This window comes from Pristiophorus japonicus, chromosome 10 (assembly GCF_044704955.1).
Source record: "Pristiophorus japonicus isolate sPriJap1 chromosome 10, sPriJap1.hap1, whole genome shotgun sequence".
NCBI lineage: Eukaryota > Metazoa > Chordata > Chondrichthyes > Pristiophoridae > Pristiophorus > Pristiophorus japonicus.
Window position 1 is genome coordinate 189392862 of NC_091986.1, and position 12374 is coordinate 189405235.

The 12374-nt window shown below is 46.7% G+C and overlaps 1 protein-coding gene across 1 annotated transcript in view; it reads left to right on the top strand.

Annotated features, from left to right (window-relative positions):
• mrpl48 (mitochondrial ribosomal protein L48) overlaps positions 1-12374 on the top strand; it is a 67651-nt gene that overhangs the window by 17918 nt on the left and 37359 nt on the right. Inside the window, exon 3 of the mRNA XM_070891591.1 lies at positions 6810-6847. Coding sequence (XP_070747692.1) covers positions 6810-6847 — 38 coding nt within the window. The remainder of the gene's footprint in view (positions 1-6809; positions 6848-12374) is intronic.

Here is a 12374-nt window from a genome sequence, read left to right on the forward strand (position 1 = left end):
AATCCCCTCCGTGCCTTTCAGTTCCGCGCGGAGGGGTTTCCTGTACGGGCTGCTCCTGCACACCCTCAACTTTGCCATCCTCGCTGGCCGTCCGGACACGCCATGGCGTACCATCTTGCCGTCCGGAGGAGGCGGGGGTCCCCGATGGAGGGCACTCTACGCAGGGGTCCTCCCACTATTCATCGGGGACTTGGCCTGGAGGGTGGTGCACGGAGCAGTGCCGTGCAATAAATTTTTAAGCCGGTTCACGGGCTCCCAGGCCGCCTGCAATTTCTGCGGTCTGGAGGAGTCCGTGTTCCATGTTTTTATTGAATGCACAAGGTTGCAGCCCCTGTTCCACTATTTGAAGGGGCTGCTCCTGAAATTCTGGCTGCACTTCAGTCCCACTCTCCTGATCTTTGGGCACCCTGTGCGGAGGGGAGCGGGTAGGTCCGAAGGCCTCCTCGTAGGACTGCTCCTGGGCACGGCCAAGGGTGCCATCAGCCGGTCCAGGCAGCGGGCGGTCGAGGGGGTCGTTCAACCTGACTGCCTGCCTCTCTTCCGCTCTTACATCCGGTCCAGGGTGTCCTTGGAGATGGAGCACGCGGTGTCCACCGGTACGCTCGCGGCCTTCCGCGAGAGGTGGGCACCGGAGGGACTGGAGTGCATCATCACGCCCGGCAACCAAATTTTAATTTGATTTTACATTTTAAAGTTTAATTTGTTTTAATTGCCAGTGCTTTTAGTGTCCCCCTCTCCTTTTATAGGGGGCACTGGGGAAAATTGTGATTCTAGTGCCAAAAAAAAAAAGGGGGAAAAAAAAAAAAGGGCCTTGTAAATGTCTGGAGTGTCACCCAGGTCGGGTGGCACCGTTTAATGTCTTTATGTTTTGCAGGTAAACTCAAAAGAGTTTCATGTACAAGGACCCCCAGGTCTCTTTGCACCGCAGCATGTTGTACTTTCTCCCTATTCAAATAATAATCCCTTTTACTGTTTTTTTTTCCAAGGTGGATGACCTCACATTTTCCGACATTGTATTCCATCTGCCAAACCTTAGCCCATTCGCTTAACCTATCTAAATCTCTTTGCAGCCTCTCTGTGTCCTCTACATAACCCGCTTTCCCACTAATCTGCAAATTTTGTTACACTACACTCTGTCCCCTCTTCCAGGTCATCTATGTATATTGTAAACAGTTGTGGTCCCAGCACCGATCCCTGTGGCACACCACTAACCACCGATTTCCAACCCGAAAAGGACCCATTTATCCCGACTCTCTGCTTTCTGTTAGCCAGCCAATTCTCGATCCATGCTAATACATTTCCTCTGACTCCGCGTACCTTTATCTTCTGCAGTAACCTTTTGTGTGGCACCTTATCGAATGCCTTTTGGAAATCTAAATACACCACATCCATCGGTGCACCTCTATCCACCATGCTCGTTATATCCTTAAAGAATTCCAGTAAATTATTTTTCTCTTCACGTATCCCCTTCATGAATCCATGTTGCATCTGCTTGATTGCACTATTCCTATCTAGATGTCCCGCTATTTCTTCCTTAACGATAGCTTCAAGAATTTTCCCCATTACAGATGTTAAATTAACTGGCCTATAGTTACCTGCCTTTTGTCTGCCCCCTTTTTTAAACCGAGGCGTTACATTAGCTGCTTTCCAATCCGCTGGTACCTCCCCAGAGTCCAGAGAATTTTGGTAGATTATAACGAATGCATCTGCTATAACTTCCGCCATCTCTTTTAATACCCTGGGATGCATTTCATCCGGACCAGGGGACATTTCTACCTTGAGTCCCATTAACCTGTCCAGCACTGCTCCCCTAGTGATAGTGATTGTCTCAAGGTCCTCCCTTTCCACATTCCCGTGACCAGCAATTTTTGGCATGGTTTCACGCCTCCATAAGGATTTCCTTCAGTTCCTCCTTCTCACTAGACTCTCGGTCCCCTAGTATTTCCGGAAGGTTATTTGTGTCTTCCTTCGTGAAGACAGAAACAAAGTATTTGTTCAACTGGTCTGCCATTTCTTTGTTCCCCATTATAAATTCACCTGAATCTGACTGCAAGGGACCTACATTTGTCTTCACTAATCTTTTTCTCTTCACGTATCGATAGAAGCTTTTGCAGTCAGTTTTTATGTTCCCAGCAAGCTTCCTCTCATATTCTATTTCCCCCTTCTGATTAAACCCTTTTGTACTCCTCTGCTGAATTCTAAATTTCTCCCAGCCCTCAAGTTTGCTGCTTTTACTGGCCAATTTATATGCCTCTTCCTTGGATTTAACACTATCCTTAATTTCCCTTGTTAGCCACGGTTGAGCCACCTTTCCTGTTTTATTTTTACTCCAGACAGGGATGTACAATTGTTGAAGTTCATCCATGTGATCTTTAAATGTTTGCCATTGCCTATCCACCGTCAACCCTTTAAGTATCATTCGCCAGTCTATTCTAGCCAATTCACGTCTCATACCATCAAAGTTACCTTTCCTTAAGTTCAGGACCCTAGTCTCTGAATTACCTGTGTCACTCTCCATCCTAATAAAGAATTTACCATGTTATGGTCACTCTTCCCCAGGGGACCTTGCACAACAAGATTGTTAATTAGACCTTTCTCATTACACATCACCAGTCTAGGATGGCCAGCCCTCTAGCTGGTTCCTTGACATATTGTTCTAGAAAACCATCCCTTAAACACTCCAGGAAATCCTCTTCCACTGTATTGCTACCAGTTTGGTTAGCCCAATCTATATATAGATTAAAGTCGCCCATGATAACTGCTGTACCTTTATTACACGCATCCCTAATTTCTTGTTTGATGCTGTCCCCAACCTCACTACTACTGTTTGGTGGTCTGTACACAACTCCCACTAGCGTTTTCTGACCTTTGGTATTCCGTAGCTCCACCCATACCGATTCCACATCATCCAAGCTAATATCCTTCCTTACTATGGTGTTAATTTCCTCTTTAACCAGCAACGCTACCCCACCTCCTTTTCCTTTCTGTCTACCCTTCCTGAATGTTGAATACCCCTGCATGTTGAGTTCCCAGCCTTGGTCACCCTGGAGCCATGCCTCTGTAATCCCAATTATATCATATTCGTTAATTCGTCATTGCGCAGTTAATTCGTCCACCTTATTACGAATACTCCTCGCATTGAGGCACAGAGCCTTCAGGTTTGTCTTTTTAACACACTTTTCCCCTTTAGAATTTTGCTGTAATGTGGCCCTTTTTGATTTTTGCCTTTGGTTTCTCTGCCCTCCACTTTTACTTTGCTTATTTCTATCTTTTGCTTCTACCCCCATTCTACTTCCCTCTGTCTCCCTGCATAGGTTCCCATCCCCCTGCTGTATTAGTTTAACCCCTCCCCAGTAACACTAGCAAACACTGCCCCTAGGACATTGGTTCCGGTCCTGCCCAACTGCAGACTGTCCAGTTTTTACTGGTCCCACCTCCTCCAGAACCGGTTCCAATGTCCCAGGAATTTGAACCCCTCCCTCCTGCACCACTCTTCAAGCCACGTATTCATCTTAGCTATCCTGCGATTCCTACTCTGACTAGCACGTGACACTGGTAGCAATCCTAAGATTATTACCTTTGAGGTCCTAATTTTTAATTTAACTCCTAGCTCCCTAAGTTCAGCTTGTAGGACCTCATCCCGTTTTCTACCTATATCGTTGGTACCTATATGCACCACAACTGGCTGTTCACCCTCCCCCTCCAAAATGTCCTGCAGCCACTCCATGACATCCTTGACCCTTGCACCAAGGAGGCAACATACCATCCTGGAATCTCGATTGTGGCCGCAGAAACGTCTTATCTATTCCCCTTACAGTAGAATCCCCTATCACTATAGCTCACCACTGTTTTTCCTGCTCTCCTGTGCAGCAGAGCCATCAATAGTGCCATGGACTTGGCTGCTGCTGCCCTCCCCTGATGAGTCATCTTTTCCCCCAACAGCACCCAAGGCGGTGTATCTGTTTTGGAGGGGGATGACTGCAGGGGACCCCTGCACTACCTTCCTTCCACTGCTCTTCCTGATGGTCACCCATTCCCGATCTGCCTGAGTAACCTTTACCTGTGGTGTGACCAACTCACTAAATGTAAATTACACCCTCTTTTAGGTCCTTGTCCTCATGTGTCACGTTTCCTTCATAGCTAAGACAGGAAACTTGCTCCCAACTCTCTGTGCAACACACCACTGCTTGGAAATGTGAGACTATGATCTGGGTTAAATTGTCTTCCATCTTTCTCTCTGAGGAACTTTTCTTTTATTCATTCACGGGATTTATGCGGCGCATAAGGTCAGCATTTATTGCCCATCCCTAATTGCCCTTGAGAAGGTGGTGAGCCGTCTTCTTGAACTGCTGCAGTCCTTGTGGTGAAGGTACTCCCACAGAGCTGCTAGGCAGGGAGTTCCAGGATTTTGACCCAGCAACGATGAAGGAACGGCGATATATCCACGTGAGGATGATGTGTGACTTAAAAAAAAAAAAAGTAGGAACAGGAGTCGGCCATACGTCCCCTCGAGCCTGCCCCACCATTCAATAAGATCATGGTTGATCTGATCATAGACTCAGCTCCACTTCCCCGCCCGCTCCCCATAACCCTTTATCCCCTTATCGTTTAAGAAACTGTCTGTTTCTGTCTTAAATTTGTTCAATGTCCCATATTCCACAGCTCTCTGAGGCAGCGAATTCCACAGATTTACAACCCTCTAAGAGAAGAAATTTCTCCTTCTCTCGGTTTTAAATGGGCGGCCCCTTATTCTAATTGGAGGGGAACTTGCAGGTGGTGTGGTTCGCATGGGCCTGCTGCCCTTGTCCTTCTCGGTGGTAGTGGTCGGGGTTTGGGAGATGTTGTTGAAGAAGCCTTAGTGAGTTGCTGCAGTGCATTTTGTAGATGATACACACTGCAGCCACATTGTGGTGGAGGGAGTGAATGTTTAAGGTGGTGGATGGGGTGTTGATCATGTGGGCTGCTTTGTCCTGGATGGTGACAAGTTTCTTGAGTGTTGTTGGAGCTGCACTCATCCAGGCAAATAGAGAGTATTCCATCACACTCCTGACTCGTGCCTTGTAGATGGTGGAAAGGCTTTGGGAAGTCAGGAGGCGAGTCGCTCGTCGCAGAATACCCAGCCTCTGACCTGCTCTTGTAGTCACAGTATTTATATGGCTGATCCAGTTAAGTTTCTGGGTCCAATTAAGTTTCTGGAGGAAGTTTCTATCCCGTTTTCCCCCATGCAATGTTTCTTCCACCTAAGATCGAGACTTGATGTGTTGAGCTAAGTTTGACATGTTTGTGGCACAGGGCATTGAACAACTAATTTTATTGTTTTGCTCTGTGCAATGTTTTCCTCCTAAAAGATGAATGAATGAATGAATGAATGAATGAATGAATGAAGGGAGGATGTATTCATGCATTCTACTGTAAAGTCACAGAATGACAAGTAATACCCTGAGAACGTCTTTCATTATAGTGTTATCAGAGAGGTGTATTGCCCCATCAACACTACAGTGTTTGGTAAATGAATTATAAAAATAAGAAATTAAACAATAAACAATTAAACAGAAGCTAAATGCACCATCTTTTTTTAAAAAATGATAGAAAATAACGATTTGTATAGCACCTTTACATCTGAAACATCCCAAAGCACTTCACAGAACTTAAACGGACAAAAATGGTCGCCGAGCCAAAGGAGGAGATAATGTAGGGGGTCAACGAGCTGTGCTCTCAGGCGGGTGTTAAAGTAGGAGAAGGCGGAGAGGTTTAGCAAAGTGATTCTCGAGCTTGGGGCCTAGACGGCAGTAGGCACAACTGCCAATGGTGGGGCTTAGGGAGTGGTGCGAGGCGGAGGAATGCAGAGTTCACAGAGGCTTGTAGGGCTGGAGTAGGTTATGGAAATAGGGAGGGCGAGGCCATGAAGTGATTTAAACCTGAGGATGAGAATATTAAATTTGAGGCGTTCAGAGAACTGGCAGCCAATGTTGGCCAGCGTGAACAGAGGTGATGAGCGAATGTGACTTGGTACAGGATGAATGAACTGATGTTTATGGAGAATGGGAGGCCAGCTGGGAAACCATTGGAATAGTCAAGTCTGAAAGTTTCAGAAGCAGGTGGTTTAAGGTAAGGGTGGAGGCGGACCATCATATGGATGTGGAAGTAGGCCGTCTTTACGCTGGAGAGATTATGGTGTTGGAAGCTCAGCTCGGGGTTGAAAGGACTCTGAGATTGTGATCTGTCCAATTCAAGCTTTCAATTAATATTACAAAGAACCAGCAAATCTAACTCTTACCTCGCCCTGTTTTTCTGCCGACCTGGGTTTTCACGTGCTGGGTTGTGTAAAGGCTGCACATGATTGTTCGCTGGATCCAAGCTATGCCAGGATATGAGAACAAGGGGGCATAGGTTAAAACTGGTGAAAGGAAAGTTTAGGGCAGATGTTGGGAAGAACATCAAGCAACGAATGGTCTTCAGAATGGGGTAGCTGGAGATGGGCGGGTGATGTGATTGGGCAGTAGAAGTTTAAGGTTTTCTTTATTCTGAATGGATGGGCTGAATACCTATCTTGTAAGCTGCGATCTATTATCTTTGAAAAGACAGACATCCTTTGCTGATGCAGGTTTGTACACCAACTACCCTCTTTTCTGCACCATATCTTTCCATTTGGTTTATGAACGATAATTTCAACTTACCTCTCAGCTGTTAGTATTTAAACTTAGCAAGGTAGATTTTCCTCAAATCAAACTTTTACGATTTTCAAAATATAAATGAACTGTATCTTTGCAGCAAAAAACGAGAATTTCACTGGTCTTTTTGTTTTTCAGCTTAACATCCTCCAGACAGCCTCCTTTGTGGTTTACAGGTTAGAAAGTCTTTATTTGATTTACTGCAAAATATTGTCTTGCCAAAAGGATTCAATTTATTTGGAATAGGATACACACCTTTCAGTGTATTTACTTAATGTCCCCCTGGTAATTCTTGGGCCACACCACTTCTCCAAGTTAGGCAATCTTTCCAGATTCTGCCCATGATCCCTGGCATTTGTTGGGGGAATGCTCTTACTCATCCTCCACTTACCTCTCTCGGGGAAAGCATCTTGCCTCTGCGTCATATTGCAAGGTCCCAAGATACTTATGAATGAGGATTGTCATTTGGCCTATCTTAATTCATTCACCAGATCCTACAGTCCTTTCATTTCAGCATCCAATTATCTTTTAAAAGTTTCTCAGATTTTCACCTTCACTACTTTTCCTGGAAGATATGTTGATTATTCTTTGTTAAAGGAGAATGTCCTCATCAGTTCTGTACTTACATTTTATGATGGGGCTCAGAAGGCAATAAAAGAGTTCATGGGGCTATTACAGGACATTGCAAGTCAAACTCTTGTCCGCTCCCAGGAAAGTTCTAAATGATTACTCTGCATCAGACTTCACTCCAGTATATACTTCGGCCCCGATATTTACTGGGGCGGAATTTCCAGGCAGAGGATGGGGAAGGGGGTTGAAGGAAGTCCGTATTTCTTTGAACGCTGTGGAGTTTTGACTGGGAAGGTTTGCAATGTGCAGCCTGTGTGTTTTTCTTTTAAACAAGATCCCTGCCTGGAAGCCAGCCTGATTGACAGGCTTGGCTCCCTGTCAGGCAGGGAACGTTGCAACAGAGGTCATAGCCAGGGGGCAGATAAGTTCGTGCTGTTGGGGTAGAGATCACAAGATGGGATGGTGGATATTGAGTGGCTTGTAGGGTCCAGGGATGATCACGTGGGGTCGGAGATCAAGGAAAGAGACGGGGGCATCTGCTCGTGGGGTGGGGTGGGGGTCTGTGATCACAGGGAGCGAAGCAGGTTAGCTTGGGTGGGATGGGGGTAAAGCGTTCAAGCTCCTCCTGGCCCAAAAGAGTGCTGGAAAGACACATACCTCTTCAACGCAGCAGTCCTCGCCTCCCTTTATTTGCCAGGTTTCCCGAGGCCTGGAAAACCCGACCGGCCGGCCAGGGTTAAGCCTAAAATGGACATAAAATCTGAGGTGTGCAGCCTCATTTAAATATTTAAAGGAGCAACCTGCCTCCTGAAACGGGTTGGTTGGCCGCTCCCCATCCTTCCTCTGTTAAAACTGGAAGTGGGCGGGTACGAGGCAGGTTGAATTCAGATTTGAGATTTAAAACATTTTTACATCCTTCCCGTCCCAAACTCACCTGTGTTTGGGGGTTAAAATTCCCCTCTTCGTTTTTATTAATACAAGTTGCAGTTAACACTAAAGTGGAGGATATCAAAGTGAATGCAGGAAAACTGGGGTCTCCAATCACTAGGGCTGCTGGGTCTGATAGCATTCACCCCTGGTTGCTTAAAGCAAGATGTGGAGGGGTGGTGTTGAGTGAACCCCCCTGGCTTATGTATTTGATGGTTCATTACAGACATGGATTGGAGGAAGGCCAATATTTAAAACGGGCAGCAAGTCAGAACCAGGAAATTATAGGTCATTAGCTTAACTTCACTTATTAGAAAGTTGTTAGAAGGGATCATCTGTAAACCCCCCCCCCCCCCCCCTTACAATCTCTGCACCATAAATGTACTTACTCCTCAGCTATGGCCTCTGATTTATGGAATCCGCTTCCACCACCTTTTCAGGTAAACTGTTCCCTGCCCGACAGGGAGCCAAGTCTGTCAATCAGGCTGGCTGCTGGGTGGGGATCCTGTTTAAGCAACACTTCGATTTTAAAATTCTCATCCTTGTTTTCAAATCACTCCATGGCCTCCCTCCTCCCTATTTCTGTAATCAACCCCAGCCCTACAACCTCCAAAGATATCTGCACTCCTCCAATTCTGGCCTCTTGAGCATCCACAGTTTTAGTCATTCCACCATTGGCGACCATGCCTTCAGCTGCCAAGGCCCTAAGCTCTGGAATTTCCTCCCTAAACCTCTCTGTCTCTCTTTGCTCCTTTTAACATAGAAACATAGAAAATAGGTGCAGGAGTAGGCCATTCGGCCCTTCGAGCCTGCACCACCATTCAATAAGATCATGGCTGATCATTCCCTCAGTACCCCTTTCCTGTTTTCTCTCCATACCCCTTGATCCCTTTAGCCGTAAGGGCCATATCTAACTCCCACTTGAATATATCTAATGAACTGGCATTAACAATTATAGAAGCTCCTTAAAACCTGCCTCTCTGCCCTAATATCTCAATGTGTGGCTCGGTGTCAAATTTTGTTTGTAACGCTCCTGTGATGCGCCTTGGAACGTTTTATGATAAAGATGTTATATAAATACAAGTTGTTGTTGTTGTTGAGATACCCTGTATGACCATCTGGACATGGCAGGCATTATTAGTCTCGCAACAGGGCTCTGGAAAAATAATCATGTCTCTCCAGCCTAGTTGAATTTGTTTTGAGGAGGTAACTAGGTTGGTGAATCAGGCAGCCCTTTTGACATTATTTATGTGGATTTTCAGAAAGCTTTTGAGAAAATGCTGCATAATAGGTTACTTTATAAGATAGAGTCCTGGATTGGATCGGGAATTGGTTGAGTTCGTGCAGGCAGAGGATTGTTATTAACGGAAGTCGTTCTGCATGGTTGCTAGTGAAGTCCCACAGGCATTCGTGTTGGGACCACTGCTCTAAATGATCTACATTAATGATCTACACGATGGTGTCGCGGGTACTGTCAACAAGTTCGCGGATAACGGGAAGATATGTGCTAGTTTGGGACCCTAGATGAGAAAAAGACTGCAATCTGATCTAGATGCGATGAGAGAAATGGGCCCACATTTGGCTGTTGTCCTTTAATGTAGATACATGGAGTGTTGTGCATGTGGATAGAGCTAATGTCAAGCCATGAATATACCATGCTAGGTATGGAATTGAAGTCTAGAGCAGGAAAAGGATCTAGGCAGTATAGTACAAGTCTCTGAAGGCACACGGCTAATAGCCGTGAGGCTACTGCGAATAGAGTACTAGGGTGCTTTGCGGGGAAATTGATTATAAAACTAAAAGAACCTGTACCTGTCCCTGTACAAGACTTTAGATCGGCCTCATCCGGAATATAGTGTTCAGTTTTGGTCCCCTCACGTGGCAGGTGACATGGAACTAAGGGGAACAAGTTGCCGGTGGGCGTAGTTTATAGGCCCCCCTAACAGTAGCTACACTGTTGGAAGGAGTATAAATCAAGAAATAATGGAGGCTTCTAAAAAAGGAACGGCAATAATCATGGATGATTTTTAACCTTCACATTGATTGGACATGTCAAATTGGCCAAGGTGGCCTTGAGGAAGATTTCATGGAGTGTATCCGGGGTAGTTTCCTTGAACAGTACAACCAGGGAGCAGGCTATCTTAGTACTGTGTAAGGATTAATAAACAATTTCGTAGTAAAGGATCCTCCAGGAATGAGTGACCATAACATAGTTGAATTTCAAATTCAGTTGGAGGGTGCGAAAGTTGGATTTCTAACCAATGTCCTAAGCTTAAATAAAGGAGACTACAAAGGTACGAAGGCAGAGTTGGCTAAAATGGACTGGGAAAATAGATTATAAAGTGAGACGATTGATGAGCAGTGGCAGACATTTTAAGGAGATATTTCATAACTCTCAACTGAAATATATTCCAATGAGCAGGAAAGGCTGTAAGAGAAGGGATAACCATCCGTGGCTAACTAAGGAAATAAGGGATGATATCAAATTGAAAACAAGGGCATACAATGTGGCCAAGACTAGTGGGAGGCCAGAAGATTGGGAAACTTTTAAAAGCCAGCAAAGAATGACTAAAAAATGAGAAAGAGAGGGAAGATAGATTATGAAAGTAAACTAGCAAGAAATATAGGGCCCAAGTTTCCACACGCGCCTAGAACGGCGCAGTCCCGACCTGGACGCCCGTTTTTCGCGTCACAAAGTGCGCCTAAAAAAATCCTCGGTATTCTCCACTTACCTGCAGGTCCTCTGGCCCTCGGCGCAGCCAGCACGAGCTGTGGGGGGCGGAGCCAGGTCCCTGCGCTGAAAACAGTGCCGGGACCTCTGCACATGCGCGCTACAGTGGGCCAGACCTGACACCCGCTCCCCCCCCCCCCCCCCCCCCTTGCCTCCGGACCAGACCCGACACCCGCTCCCCCCCCCCCCCCCCCCCCCTGCCTCCGGACCGGACCAGACCCGACACCCACTTTCTCCCCCCCCCCCCCTGCCTCCGGACCAGACCAGACCCGACACCCGCTCCCCCCCCCCCCCCCCCGCCTCCAGACCAGACCCGACACCCGCTCCCCGCCCTCCCCCCCTGCCTCCAGACCAGACCCGACACCCGCTCCCCGCCCCCCCCCCCCGCCTCCAGACCAGACCCGACACCCGCTCCCCGCCCCCCCCCCCCTGCCTCCAGACCAGACCCGACACCCGCTCCCCGCCCCCCCCCCCCCCCCTGCCTCCAGACCAGACCCGACACCCGCTCCCCGCCCCCCCCCCCCCACCTCGTTCTGGACGCCTAATTTCTATCAAAAAGGAGTTAGATGAGGTCCTTACTACTAGGGGGATCAAGGGGTATGGCGAGAAAGCAGGAATGGGGTACTGAAGTTGAATGTTCAGCCATGAACTCATTGAATGGCGGTGCAGGCTAGAAGGGCCGAATGGCCTACTCCTGCACCTATTTTCTATGTTTTTTTTTCTATGTAACCTGCGCCTGATTTTTTAATGTGTAGAACAGGTTTTTTTCAGTTCTACAAAAATCTTCACTTGCCCCATTCTAAGTTAGTTTGGTGTACGTTTTCACTGTGGAAACTTTCAAATCAGGCGTCAGTGGCCGGACATGCCCCCTTTTGAAGAAAAAATTCTGTTCCAAAGTAGAACTGTTCTACCTGACTAGAACTGCAGAAAAAAAAATGTGGAGAATTGCGATTTCTAAGATAGTCCGTTCTCCACCAGTTGCTCCTAAAAATCAGGCGCAAATCATGTGGAAACTTGGGCCCATAAAAACAGATAGTAAGAGTTTCTACAGGTACATAAAAAGGAAAAGAGTGGCTGAAGTAAATGTTGGTCCCCTAGAGGATGAGACTGGGGAATTAATAATGGGGAACAGGTAAATGTCAGAGACGTTGAACAAATATTTTGTATCAGTCTTCACAGTAGAAGACACTTAAAAACATCCCAGTAGGGGATAATCAAGGGGCTATAGGGAGGGAGGAACTTAATACAATCACTATCACTAAAGAAGTAGCACTCGGTAAAATAATGGGACTAAAAGCAGACAGGTCCCCTGGACCTGATGGCTTGCATCCTCGGGTCCTAAAAGAAGTGGCTGCAGAGATAGTGGATGCAATGGTTGGAATCTACCAAAATTCCCTGGATTCTGGGGAGGTCCCAGCGGATTGGAAAACTGCAAATGTAACACCCCTATTTAAAAAAGGAGGCAGACAGAAAGC